The 13,863-nt window shown below is 44.3% G+C and overlaps 1 protein-coding gene across 6 annotated transcripts; it reads left to right on the forward strand.

The window, feature by feature from the left end:
• Positions 1-458: 458 nt before the first annotated feature.
• Positions 459-7,508, forward strand: tardbpl (TAR DNA binding protein, like). 6 transcript variants are annotated; one of them, XR_005100759.1, is made up of 8 exons: positions 460-1,208; positions 2,697-2,860; positions 4,619-4,759; positions 4,841-4,855; positions 4,945-5,115; positions 5,195-5,279; positions 6,109-6,242; positions 6,874-7,508. XR_005100759.1 is itself a non-coding variant. In XM_037275066.1 (7 exons), exons 1-7 carry the CDS (start codon positions 968-970, stop codon positions 6,186-6,188), a joined length of 897 nt encoding a protein of 298 aa, XP_037130961.1. In that variant the 5' UTR covers positions 460-967; the 3' UTR covers positions 6,189-6,800. The 6 variants fall into 6 exon arrangements, 5 of the variants coding, with proteins under 5 accessions (XP_037130931.1, XP_037130950.1, XP_037130961.1 ...); XM_037275066.1 differs by lacking the exon at positions 6,874-7,508 and having other exon boundaries at positions 6,109-6,800; XM_037275046.1 differs by lacking the exon at positions 6,874-7,508 and having other exon boundaries at positions 460-610; positions 908-1,208; positions 5,195-6,800.
• The last annotated feature ends 6,355 nt before the right edge of the window (positions 7,509-13,863 follow it).

Raw genomic sequence — 13,863 nt, forward strand, 5'->3', positions numbered from 1 at the left:
TTCAGAGTGGGCCTAAATAGAGATGTCCACATACATTTTGGCGCTAATTGATCTTAATTGATATTTCGACATTATTAGCGATGTATTTACAATGATTTTGAATGGCATATGATCACCAAGTCACCAAGACATGAAAGAACGGAAGTGGGCGTGGCCATATAACTCCTTGAAAGTGAACGTTTTTCAAGGCGTTAGTTATTTCATTATTTCTCCAAGTTGAATGGGTGAAATAAAAATGCTCTTTAATTTTTTCCCCAAAATACATAAACTAAACTTGTGAGTGAAAATGGACCATCACGACTGGATTTCCGAGTAACGAGGAATCTTCGCTTTTACGCGACTTATCAAGCCACATCCAACATGGCAACTACGACGCAGCATAATTCTTCAAAGATGCGGAAAGCATCTAGCTTGTATCCTTGTAAAATTCCAGCGTTCTCATTAGGGTGACGTCAGCCCCAGCAGCCATTTTGTTAGCTAACTCAGAGGTAGCCGCTGGCGCGTGTGGTATAATTGCGTGCATTGTGCGTAGCAAAGCTTGTATTTCAATTCCACCGTCGTATTTCGAATTTTTATTTTACTCCAATCTGGTTTGACCATAAGACCGTAGGTAAGGAGATTACGTTTGTATTTGTTGACTGCGAGTCCACATCTAGACTGGACGGTCATTCATTTCTCAAGCCCTCTCGAGTTTGCTAGCTTCGGTGGCAAGCTAGCTAACTTGTTTGTCGTCGACAAAGGAGATAAGTGACGCATTTCGTGCGCCCTCTCAGCTCAGTAAAATCAAACGTTCGAGTATCTACAGTTGTGTGGGTGTCAACGTTCGATATTTTTTTCGTGTTTCTATTTGCTTCTGGGCGGAGCAAATTCGAGTAACGAACTCAAGCGCATTCTTTTGCGTGTATAGCTTCCTCGTAGCGAGGTAGCACCAAGAGGCTTCAAGCTGGCTACCGGCCTTTCAGAGAACATGTCCGAGTTGTACATTCGGGTGGCCGAGGATGAGAACGAAGAGCCGATGGAGATCCCCTCGGAGGACGACGGCACGGTTCTGCTGTCGTCGGTTGCGGCCCAGTTTCCAGGGGCGTGCGGGCTTCGCTATAGAAATCCGGAGTCCCAGTGCATGCGTGGAGTTCGGCTTGTGGAGGGTGTCCTGCATGCGCCAGAGAGCGACTGGGGGAACCTGGTCTACGTGGTCAACTACCCCAAAGGTAAGCCCAAGTAGTGGATTTAATGAGAATTTAACAAAGGCCTGCGTATGATACAATTAATCAAAGTTAAACCCTTTATAAACACTCATAAATGCTAAAAGAAAACATTGAATGTTCCTTTGACGCCAAGGAAGTATGTCAAACTGAGGGGAAGCGTTTAATTGAGCTTGGCTCAGCTTTGACTGATAAAAAAAATGGGCTTTGCTTCCATTTTAGGGCATTTAAGGGCGGTTACAATTTTGGAAGTGTCTGGGTGTCAATTGATGGCAAATGTATCTATTCCTATCCTAATTCTGAAAATACACATGAAAGTGCAAATCCAATATGCAACTTAGTTGTACTTTCTGCCATCTAGTAGAAGAGCATGTAAAATGTTGTGCTTGTTACTATACATAACTGACTTTGATAGAGGACTAAAGAGGCATAATTAAAAAATAATAATAATAATCTGACTAAATGAAAATATTTTTGGAGCAGCACAGCGTACTGGTTAGGAGTCACTGTTCTTTAAAGCTGCGCGATATTGGAAAAAAATGTGATATGCCATATGGATTATGAATATATAATATTGAATATAGCGATATCGTCAGTGATATTTAATGTATCTAAAGAAATAACATTTTCATCAAATGAAGTACATTTTTTCATGCAATAAAATAAGCTAGGTATTAGCTAAATGTAATTTCCCCTAGATAATGTTCAACTGTTAGATGGCTATGTGCACTTCAGTTTGCATTCGACTTCTCAAATTCAGATAAAAGCAAACAATTCCACGAAACGAGAAAGTGACTGATCTTTGCAATAGGCCCATAGGGTACGTCGATGCCGCAATATCAATATTTTTTTCTTTATATTGTGCAGCCCTATTCCAGCTACATTAGCACACTTTCTAATTTGATAGGGCATCATTCCATGTCCATTCACACACCCCTCCTAGAATCTCCGCTGGAATGCCTCTTAAAATGATTGGCGCCTTATGATGTCAAATGAAAGAATCTGATGATCAGCTCATCGCCAGAGGGTTCCCTCTCCCTGATTTAGAGTTTTGAGGCACTCAAGCCTATGTTTTTGGGCTACAGGATCACCCCAAATATCAATCAAGATGTGGTTAAGGGACAAAATGACCATCATGCTCATTCTGTGTGGTAGGGCTGTCGCAAACAAATCTTTTTAAACTCCTATATCCTGGCGATTACTCCAACAATTACTTGCGGAATCTTCCCTCACCCCAAAGGTGCCCATGCACTGCCTAGTTTACTTATTTCTTTTCTTTTTATTGGGGGGAGGATAAAAGGTTAAAAGTGATTAGCATGTGTCTGCGCACTCCAAAATAGATATTTTTCATATTAATTTTTCTCTAAGCCAATGTCAATGTGCTTGTCAATGATGTTTAGGCTGCTCATCAGGCAAATGGGTGCATTTTGGATGGAAAGCCAACTACTTCATGTTTGGTCATCCTCAAAGCAATGCGTTTTCCTTCTTCCACAGATAACAAAAGAAAGATGGAGGAAATAGATGCCGCCTCAGCTGTGAAAGTCAAAAGGGGTTACCAGAAGACATCAGACCTTATTGTCCTCGGCCTGCCGTGGAAAACCACAGAGCAAGACTTGAAGGAATATTTCTCCACCTTTGGCGAGGTCATCATGGTACAGGTAGTGCAGCCCGTCGCTTTTTATGTCACATATGTGCAGCACTGTGCAAAAGTCTGATGCTACAAAGTTTTCCCCATCTTGTCACCTATTAGCTCAGTTAAAGCACGGACATCGGACGTGTACGTAAGTGCATGCGGTAATTTATGTGGACCGGCAACAGTGGCTTTTAGTATTTAAACTTTAGATGAATAAAACTTCTGAATTGATGGAGAAGCTTGTTAATACGAGGCTAACGCCACCCATATAGTATGTCGAAAATGGGAAAGTCCCGTGCTGCTAAACCATGTAACCATCCGGAGGTGTTTAGTATGCACAATATCTTCATACTGCAAGAGTTGTACTGGCTCCATTGATCAATTATTTGAACAAAATTACACGGCACCTTCCTCTCGTGTACGCAATGCGGACACGTCTTTGTTAGTGTAGTTGCTGCTTCGTTTGGTTTATCTGCTGCTTTGTGGTCGCAGGCGACTGCACGCTGTATAAAACACGCATAATGGCAAGTTTTTTTTTTTTTTTCTTTCAAACAAATATTTCATGTAGATCAAGATACGTCTGCGGTCTAGGACCTTCCGTCATCGTGCGTTCGTCGTAGAGATGCACCGATCCGACTTTTTCAGTTTCGATACCGATACCGATGCCGTGGCTTTGCGTATCGGTCGATACCCGATACCGATCCGATATTATGGTTGACTTAACAAGCTACATACCTCTACATGTGGAACAGAAAAGACTAAAGGCAATGGCATCAGGCATGACTACACAGTTCATTCCTAAGACAAAATGTAACAAGATAAAGCAGATTCATGCAATGAACTATTTATTTGTAACAAAAATTGTGCAACAGCAGCAATAAAGTGTATCAGCATTTAAATTCAAGTAAATTAGGATACAAACTTCTTAAAAAAAAAAAATACAAATGTTGCAGCTGAAACTGCACTGGGCAAATATAGAAAGGGTGATCAAGCACACAGTAACCAAATATTAAAATAAATAGTAAACATGTAAACATTAGGTGCCGTTCCACATCACTCATGACCTGTTGATGCTCTAAAATTTAGAGTCTAAATGCTCATTTAAGCAGCAATGAGAAGTGCTCCCTGAAAACAAGCTCCGCTTAGTACTAGTACTATAACTGGCAGTACTACCACCACCCCTGGCAACATTAGCTTTGCGGACATTACAAACTGCCGTCGAGCTAGTTGGCGTGTTCAGTTTAAAGTACCTCCACACAGCTGACTCTTTCGTTCGCTCCATGTTTGCGTTTGTTTAGAAAACTCTCGTGGATGCGGCACACGTGCTGCTGACGTATGACGTAACCGCGTCCCGCGGCACACGTGCTGCTGACGTATGACGTAGCCCGCGTCCCAATAGATTAAGGAAAGGATCGGCTCACAGATCGGCTGCATTTTCCGATACCCGATCCATCAATTTTGTTGATATCGGGGCCGATATCCGATCCAGATATCGGATCGGTGCATCTCTAGTTCGTCGTTAATCATATTATAATCGCCTGTCGTCATTATTTTAAAAGCACTACCGGCATAACTTGTAGCTGTCTGTTAAACGTCTGTTGTCGTCACCGACACGGAATGTCCATCTCTGTTGGCTACCTTAACAAACACTTGGAAGCCTTCGCCTCTGTGATAGATACATCGGAGCCAGACTTTGCTTTGTGTCAGCTTGTACTATTGTTGGGGTGGAAATGGCAAATGTGGTTGAGAAAAACTATTACCAATCAGCAACTATCCTTTCCAGATCAAGAGGGATGCAAACACAGGCAACTCCAAAGGATTTGGCTTTGTGCGTTTCACTGAATATGAAACCCAGGTGAAAGTGATTTCTCAGAGGCACATGATAGATGGACGATGGTGTGACTGCAAGCTCCCCAATTCAAAGGTATTGTTTGCACTTCTCAAAAAAAACACATCAACAAATGGACTGCTCTCTACTAATGTGTGGTCGTATGTGGATGGGCAGGCAGATGTTTGCGGTGTAAGTCTGTGAATGGATGGACAGGTGTTTGTTTTACTTTGTGTGACTGAATGGAGCGCATGAGTGACGTTTGTGTATTTGGCGACCAGGCCTTCCCTGACGAGCCCATGCGGAGTCGTAAGATCTTTGTGGGCCGCTGCACGGAGGACATGACCCCCGATGAGCTGCGGCAGTACTTCATGCAATATGGAGAAGTCACTGATGTCTTTATCCCCAAGCCCTTCCGGGCGTTCGCCTTTGTTACGTTTGCTGACGACCAGGTGTGACCGAACGGGCCGTCTATCCGTCCGTCTTTTTTGAAAGGCCGTCGTGACACAGCCACTGGTTTTGTGTCCTCAGGTGGCTCAGGCCCTGTGCGGAGAGGACCTGATCATCAAAGGCGTCAGCGTGCACATCTCCAACGCTGAGCCCAAACACAACAATAGTAGGCAAATGATGGAACGAGGGCGCTTTGGGGCTGGCGGCTTCAGTCAGGCGTACGGCGCTAGTCGCGGCGGGCTGGGTGCGGGCGGAGGGGGCAAGGGCGGGGTAAACTTCAGTGCCCTGGGCCTCAACCCGGCTATGGTGGCGGCCGCCCAGGCGGCATTGCAGAGCAGCTGGGGCATGATGGGCATGCTGGCCAACCAGCAGGGGATGAGCACGGCGGCCGGCGGCACGGCCGCCACCACCCGCGATCAGACGTACGGCTCCACCAGCACCAGTTACAGCAGCCCCACCACGGCCAGCCTGGGCTGGCCGGCAGGCACTAACTCTGCCTCAGGCAGCGGCTTCAGCTCGGGCTTCGGCACCTCCATGGAGACCAAGTCCTCCAACTGGGGCATGTAGATAAGTAGGCGGCAGTTGTGTCGGTATCCTAGGCCAGGGCTCAGGGCCCGCCGTCAAATTAGGAAAAGCGTTTAGTTTGAGGTGTTTGTCAGTTTAGCGTGGCCCTTTGAGACTGTACCAAAATTTTCGAGTCCTTGGTCTAGGCTCCTCCGGTAAGTACTATAAAAAAAAAAACATAAAAAAAAAAAAAAACACTGCCTTTTTTGTTAAGTCAGAATGTGTGTGAGTGACACTAGTCATGAGTGGGTTTAGTTAGCTGCTTTTCAGAAAACCATGTGCATGCGGCGTTGTTTGTAAACGTGCGAGAGTACCACCAGACCGCCAGGCCCTCTCAAGAGGGCTTGATATCCTTGTGTTGTGTATGCAGTGCACTTCTACTTTTTTTTTCTGATCTGATGGAAACGCCTTGCCGACCGTCTCTCCTGCAGTTAACCAACTGTTTCGCACGCTCCCGGGAGGAAGCGCCTCACTGGCGGCAATGTTCTACAGATCTCAGTATCACGTGTAAACGCTTTGCCATCAACACCACACAAGCTTCACTCTGCATTTACTGTGCTCCACGGTGGGTGTCACCTTCTCATTCCTCTCCCTTTGTCGTGGACTTCTTGTCTGAGATCGATGAGTGGGATTTGATGTGGAGCGAGCGAGCGAGCGAACGAACGAGTGCTACGTGAACGAAGCACGAGTGAGCAGAGACTGCCTGTTTTTTGTTGGATTTTTCTTTTTTGGAAGGGACAAATGCCTGCGAGGGTTTGAAGAAGCTGTGGCTTTGTACGAGTGTGCGCATGTGTCATCCCAAGGACATCGTTTCCCAGCCCAAGTAGTTTTTAGAATGCAAGTGCTAAGACTTATTTGTATCCTTCCAAGTTTCCTCTTGATGTCCAATTCAATGTGAATTGTGTGTCTGCTTGTGTGCTTATCTTTTCTGTGTTATTACCTGGCGACATCCGTGTGTGGAAATTCGACTGCTGCTGTTTGAGCGTTTGGAAGTGTGCTGACATGGCAAATGTTTGATATGGGCCTATTGAAAGTTTGAGTTTTGAATGAGGGTTTTCTCCCCACCCCCCGTTATGTTTTGTGATTTGAAACTGAAATAAAAGGAGAATTTGACTAGGTTTTATGCACTCTTCACGGTGACTTCTTTTCCTCCAGTCCATTAATTGAACTGCCAACGCTTTAATTCACACGTATAGGGGCCCTCGGACACGGATCGTCGGAACCAGGAGTCACTCACGGGGGGAGTTGAAGACCGCGGGAGAAACCACAATGGAATTTCTACACGAATGCCTTAAATCCAGAAAAAGGATCTTCAATCCCGCCCCGCGAGAAACCTTGGACCCCCTCATGTTTAAGTGGCCCCAAGTCCCACTGACATCTTCCAAAACCTTCCCAGTCTAATCTAACATACAGGAAGCCGCCTGTTTTTCTTGTTTTGTTTCGTTGTGAAGTACATTTGGTGCACACAAGTTGAGCATATGAAACGATATTATGGACAAAGGACATAATTTAGTAATGTGGAAAAATAAATGCGTTTGAGTTGTTCACATGTCTGTCATTGGAGATGAAAAGCAGATTTATTTGTACTCCACTTTGAGCTCTTTATTGTGAGCCCATGTCTGACCGCCTTCATAGCATCATTGTTTATTTTGATAGCACCGCGTTCCATTTGCTGGTGATTCGGTGTCTTTAGTGAGATTTAGTGCACCCGATTCTGACTGCCTTGTAAATTTCCATGTCAATTTTATTTTAAATTAAGTGTTTGCGAAAACGAAAGATTCAAGATGGAAATGTTCCCTTCAAGGAGATTAAAATTTAAACCTATACTCGCTGTATTTGTTCTGTCACGCTTAATTGGAGTGCATCCTTAAGTGACTTGATATTAACCACTTCAGTGAATGTACTGTCACATGTTGATTTAAATCCAGACAAGCCAAATGAGAAAGGGTTGGAGGGGGTGGAGTTCGTAGCATTGGCGACATCTATTGGACAATCGCGAAACTTCTCTGTGCACCTGTTTCAATAAACAATTTTATGGGTGTCTACCTGTACAGTACGTATACGTTAAAGAAAAATGAACAATATCTCAATAAGCTTGAAGTAAAAAAAAAAAAAAATAGTCCAATGCGGCAAATCTGATGTTGAATTTTAAAGTGAGAATACTACAAAGCTTGTAATTTCGACCTTAACACCAGATTAAAATAATTCATTAAAATAAAATCGTCATTTATTCGCAAATGCTGCATCAGCTTTGTGTCAAAATACTTAGGTTGGATACCTCTACTGTGCTCAAGCACTAGCATAGCAAATTTGATTTTTAATAATAAAAAAATAACCAGGTAACTGTTAAAATTGCTGAATTCAGAGGAAGTTTTATTATGAATTGATTGATTGATCGATCGATCCATTGATTGGGGCTGGAGTTAGCCCGAGCTCTAACCCCAACCCTAGCTCTAACCCTGTGTTGCAAATTTTTCCATGATAAAATATTTTGTAGGTCCCACCGGTATGTGAACTAGGGTCGCTGGGGTGAGAGTCCAGAGCATTAACCACTACACTATGGACTTCTCGCCTGTGTGGCATGGAAGGTACGTACACTATATGGTTTAATGGAGCAGCTCACGTGACTAGACCAGAGATTTGTTGAACTCAGTCATCAGCATTCTAAAGATTCAGTTCACTGAAAAGATTCGTTCTTTTGAACGAATCGTTCACTCACGAGCCAACACTAGACGACCATACTATACATGCAGACGTGAGGAGCGTAGAATTCAAATAACCTCTCGATTTTATTCCATCAGTATGGTGAGGAATTGAACTGCAAACGCATCCAAAATGAAAAACCATGTCGCGAGTGTAGCAGAGTTAATGCTGATGACTTTGAGTTCAACAAATCTCTGGGCGATTCACTCGAGCTGTTCCATTAAGTGTACGTACGTTCCATACCACACAAGCGAGAAGTCCATAGTGTAGTGGTTAATGCTCTGGACTCTCACCCCAGCGACCGGAGTTCACATCCCGGTGGGACCTACAAAACATTTTATCATGGAAAAATTTGCAACACAGGGTTAGAGCTAGGGTTGGGGTTAGAGCTAGGGTCAGGGATTAGGGTTAGTGCTGTAGTTAGGTTTAGGGCTAGGGTTGGGGCTAGGGTTAGGGCTAGTGTACCTAATAACAGGCCACTTTATTAGGGAAATATCATGGTCAAAGGTCACAGGCGTCAAGCTCTGGTCCTCGGGGCCGCGTTCGAACATGTTTTCCAAGTGACTCTCGTTAAGCGCACCTGCGTGAAAAGTTTTTGGTCACTTTCACGTTCTGCAGGAGCTAAAACTTTTCACGCAGGTGCGCTTAACGAGGGAATCACATGGACACTCCATTAGGTACACCGCCATTTTCAAGTGTACCTAATAACAGGCCACTTTATTAGGGAAATATCCTGGTCAAAGGTCACAGGCGTCAAGCTCTAGTCCTCGGGGCCGCGTTCCAACATGTTTTCCACGTGACCCTCGTTAAGCGCACCTGCGTGAAAAGTTTTTGGTCACTTTCACGTTCTGCAGGAGCTAAAACTTTTCACGCAGGTGCGCTTAACGAGGGAATCACACGGACACTCCATTAGGTACACCGCCATTTTCAAGTGTGCCTAATAACAGGCCACTTTATTCGGGAAATATCATGGTCAAAGGTCACAGGCGTCAAGCTCTAGTCCTCGGGGCCGCGTTCCAACATGTTTTCCAAGTGACCCTCGTTAAGCGCACCTGCGTGAAAAGTTTTTGGTCACTTTCACGTTCTGCAGGAGCTAAAACTTTTCACGCAGGTGCGCTTAACGAGGGAATCACACGGACACTCCATTAGGTACACCGCCATTTTCAAGTGTACCTAATAACAGGCCACTTTATTAGGGAAATATCATGGTCAAAGGTCACAGGCGTCAAGCTCTAGTCCTCGGGGCCGCGTTCCAACATGTTTTCCAAGTGACCCTCGTTAAGCGCACCTGCGTGAAAAGTTTTTGGTCACTTTCACGTTCTGCAGGAGCTAAAACTTTTCACGCAGGTGCGCTTAACGAGAGAATCACACGGACACTCCATTAGGTACACCGCCATTTTCAAGTGTGCCTAATAACAGGCCACTTTATTCGGGAAATATCATGGTCAAAGGTCACAGGCGTCAAGCTCTAGTCCTCGGGGCCGCGTTCCAACATGTTTTCCAAGTGACCCTCGTTAAGCGCACCTGCGTGAAAAGTTTTTGGTCACTTTCACGTTCTGCAGTAGCTAAAACTTTTCACGCAGGTGCGCTTAACGAGGGAATCACACGGACACTCCATTAGGTACACCGCCATTTTCAAGTGTACCTAATAACAGGCCACTTTATTAGGGAAATATCCTGGTCAAAGGTCACAGGCGTCAAGCTCTAGTCCTCGGGGCCGCGTTCCAACATGTTTTCCAAGTGACCCTCGTTAAGCGCACCTGCGTGAAAAGTTTTTGGTCACTTTCACGTTCTGCAGGAGCTAAAACTTTTCACGCAGGTGCGCTTAACGAGGGAATCACACGGACACTCCATTAGGTACACCGCCATTTTCAAGTGTACCTAATAACAGGCCACTTTATTAGGGAAATATCATGGTCAAAGGTCACAGGCGTCAAGCTCTAGTCCTCGGGGCCGCGTTCCAACATGTTTTCCAAGTGACCCTCGTTAAGCGCACCTGCGTGAAAAGTTTTTGGTCACTTTCACGTTCTGCAGGAGCTAAAACTTTTCACGCAGGTGCGCTTAACGAGAGAATCACACGGACACTCCATTAGGTACACCGCCATTTTCAAGTGTGCCTAATAACAGGCCACTTTATTCGGGAAATATCATGGTCAAAGGTCACAGGCGTCAAGCTCTAGTCCTCGGGGCCGCGTTCCAACATGTTTTCCAAGTGACCCTCGTTAAGCGCACCTGCGTGAAAAGTTTTTGGTCACTTTCACGTTCTGCAGTAGCTAAAACTTTTCACGCAGGTGCGCTTAACGAGGGAATCACACGGACACTCCATTAGGTACACCGCCATTTTCAAGTGTACCTAATAACAGGCCACTTTATTAGGGAAATATCCTGGTCAAAGGTCACAGGCGTCAAGCTCTAGTCCTCGGGGCCGCGTTCCAACATGTTTTCCAAGTGACCCTCGTTAAGCGCACCTGCGTGAAAAGTTTTTGGTCACTTTCACGTTCTGCAGGAGCTAAAACTTTTCACGCAGGTGCGCTTAACGAGAGAATCACACAGACACTCCATTAGGTACACCGCCATTTTCAAATGTGCCTAATAACAGGCCACTTTATTAGGGAAATATCATGGTCAAAGGTCACAGGCGTCAAGCTCTAGTCCTCGGGGCCGCGTTCCAACATGTTTTCCAAGTGACCCTCGTTAAGCGCACCTGCGTGAAAAGTTTTTGGTCACTTTCACGTTCTGCAGGAGCTAAAACTTTTCACGCAGGTGCGCTTAACGAGGGAATCACACGGACATTCCATTAGGTACACCGCCATTTTCAAGTGTGCCTAATAACAGGCCACTTTATTCGGGAAATATCATGGTCAAAGGTCACAGGTGTCAAGCTCTAGTCCTCGGGGCCGCGTTCCAACATGTTTTCCAGGATTCCCTCGTTAAGTGCACCTGCGTGAAAAGTTTTAGCTCCTGCAGAACGTGAAAATGAACAAAATCTTTTCACGCAGGTGTGTTTAACGAGGGTAACTTGGAAAACATATTGGAACGCGGCCCCTCAAGGACTGGAGGTCGACACCCCTGTTTTAAGTGAAAAGTGCCACACCCGCCCTCATCCTCACTTTCTGATTGGCTGTTTGATCTGTGACGTCAATTGGACACTCCATTAGGTACACCGCCATTTTCAAGTGTACCTAATAACAGGCCAGTTCATTAGGGAAAAATCATGGCCAAAGCTTAACTGAAAGTGAAAAGTGCCACACCCACCCTCACCCCCACTTTCTGATTTGTTGTTTGATCTGTGACATCACACGGACACTCCTTTAGGTACGCCGCCATTTTCAGGTGTACCTAATAACAGGCCACTTCATTAGGCTCCATTAGGTATACCACCATTTTTAGGTGTACCTAATAACTTTATGCATTTTTTTGTACGTGTCAAGAATGTGTATTTGACTACTTGCTCTTTATTTTGGGGGACACCAACACATATTACACAACGTAAAATATATACATATTGTCATATAAAGCAGTTTACCAAATGTCAGATTTTTGTTTTCATGCCCAAAAAAATAAAAACAAGGAATAAAACACCAGACAAGTTTTAACAGGTTTTAATGTTTATTAAAATAATAATAAAAGTACATTTCAAACCAGCAATCTAATGTGAAATTGCAGTAGATATATTGGATAACAATATTTAGGCGTATATATGCATACACGTTATTTAAAAACTACTATAAGTGTTATAAAATAAAGATTGCCCGAAGAGAAGCATAATCTCCCCGTTTTTGCATAACGGCGCATCCCTTCATGCAATTAAGTTAGCCGTTAGCTTGGAAAAAACGTGCATAAAAGAAGTGGTGTTTCAGTGAGTGGTTCTTTCTTTCCTTGGCAAATGTAAATCTACATTCTGGCTTACATAGTTCACGCCAGGAGGGAGACGCAACACGTTCACTGACTGATCCGTTGATGCACGGGAAGGAAGGCAGTTGACCCATTGACTCGTTCGCGAACAGGAAAGCCCGGATTCGTTCCCTCACTGATCCGTTCTCGCGATGAACTGCAAATGCAAATCACTCACTGATTCGTTCACTCACAGATCCGTTCAGTGGGTGAACGGGAAATGCAATTCACTACTCGTTCGTGAACGGGAAGCTGCGTCATTTTCTTCTTCGTTTTGTTTTAGGGCGAGGTGGCACCAGCTTCAATGCACATTACCGACACCTACTGGTTTAAGTCATATGAATTGAAAAAAAAAGAACGAATCACTTTAGGAAGTTATTCGTTCACTCTCGTTCACTGAAAGGATTCGTTCTTTTGAACGAATCGTTCACTCACGAGCCAACACTATCGCATGACAGCTGATGCTGAGCTCCCATCAGGCAAGTAGCATTAGCCCCCCCTCCTCATTTAACATGGGCGGGTCAGATCGCGTATCCTCGCGTGTTGTTGGCTATATTGAACATTATCCGACAGGATTGCTGAGTGTCACAATAGTACAGCGGTTAAGACTTTGACGTGTAAACACTTCATATTTCTTTGCGTCACGGGTTCAAATTACGATGATGACTTTTTTTTTAATTTCTTTTTTTTTAGTGTTTGCTATTTTTTGCAGCCGGTCGGAAATGCAAACGAGACGTTTCGTTCAGTGTTTTTATTGAGAATTTGAACAGTTTTGCAATTAGGGAAGTTCCAAGTCGCTTGTGACGAATCTGCAGTCGCGAAACACAAAACTGCGCAACTCGCCTTACCATAACAGTCGTTACTCGAGACGGGGAGTAAGATAACATGGGAGCAACTTGACATCCCGGTCCCAGGGACAAAAAATATCCGATCCGAAGCGATCTGCACACGCCGAGGTGCGGAAGAAGGCACCAGCATCGCCGAATGGACAAATAGAAAGAAAGGAAAAGGAGAAAAGAATGGAATAAAGAGAAAAAGATAGAACACTGCTGGGAGGCTGCCACTCAGCCGCGCCATACAAAAAAAATAAAAAAATAAATTGAATTGCAACATCAGATTTGTGTGAACGTGTTTTGTTTCGATACTTGAGGGGTCTACTGTACCCTCTGGTAACAGGATAACAAAATTTTAATGAATTTATTATATCTGATGTAATGGTCAAAATTGCGCAATTGAGAAGAGTTTTATTTTTAAATGCACCATTAGATTTGTCTGGAAGTACTTTGGTTGGAATCCCGTGGTGGTCTTCTGTCCTCAAGAATATAACGCCACACAGGAAGCCGGAATCGAACCCTTCAACTTGAAATGTGAGGCGGAAATGCTAACCAGTGCGTGCCCTATTCTTTTTTATTATATTATTTTTTTTACAATTAATAACCATGTAAAGTATTTTGAGTCCAGTCTGGTAGAAGTGCACTGCAATGTAGCAGGTTACTAGGAATTGAGTAGTCTGTTCTGTTAATCGTCCCCTCATTTAGAACTACACACAAACACTTGGAAATCCTGTGAGTAAGAAGCAAACAAGCTAA

The sequence above is a fragment of the Syngnathus acus genome, chromosome 2 (genome assembly GCF_901709675.1).
Source record: "Syngnathus acus chromosome 2, fSynAcu1.2, whole genome shotgun sequence".
NCBI lineage: Eukaryota > Metazoa > Chordata > Actinopteri > Syngnathiformes > Syngnathidae > Syngnathus > Syngnathus acus.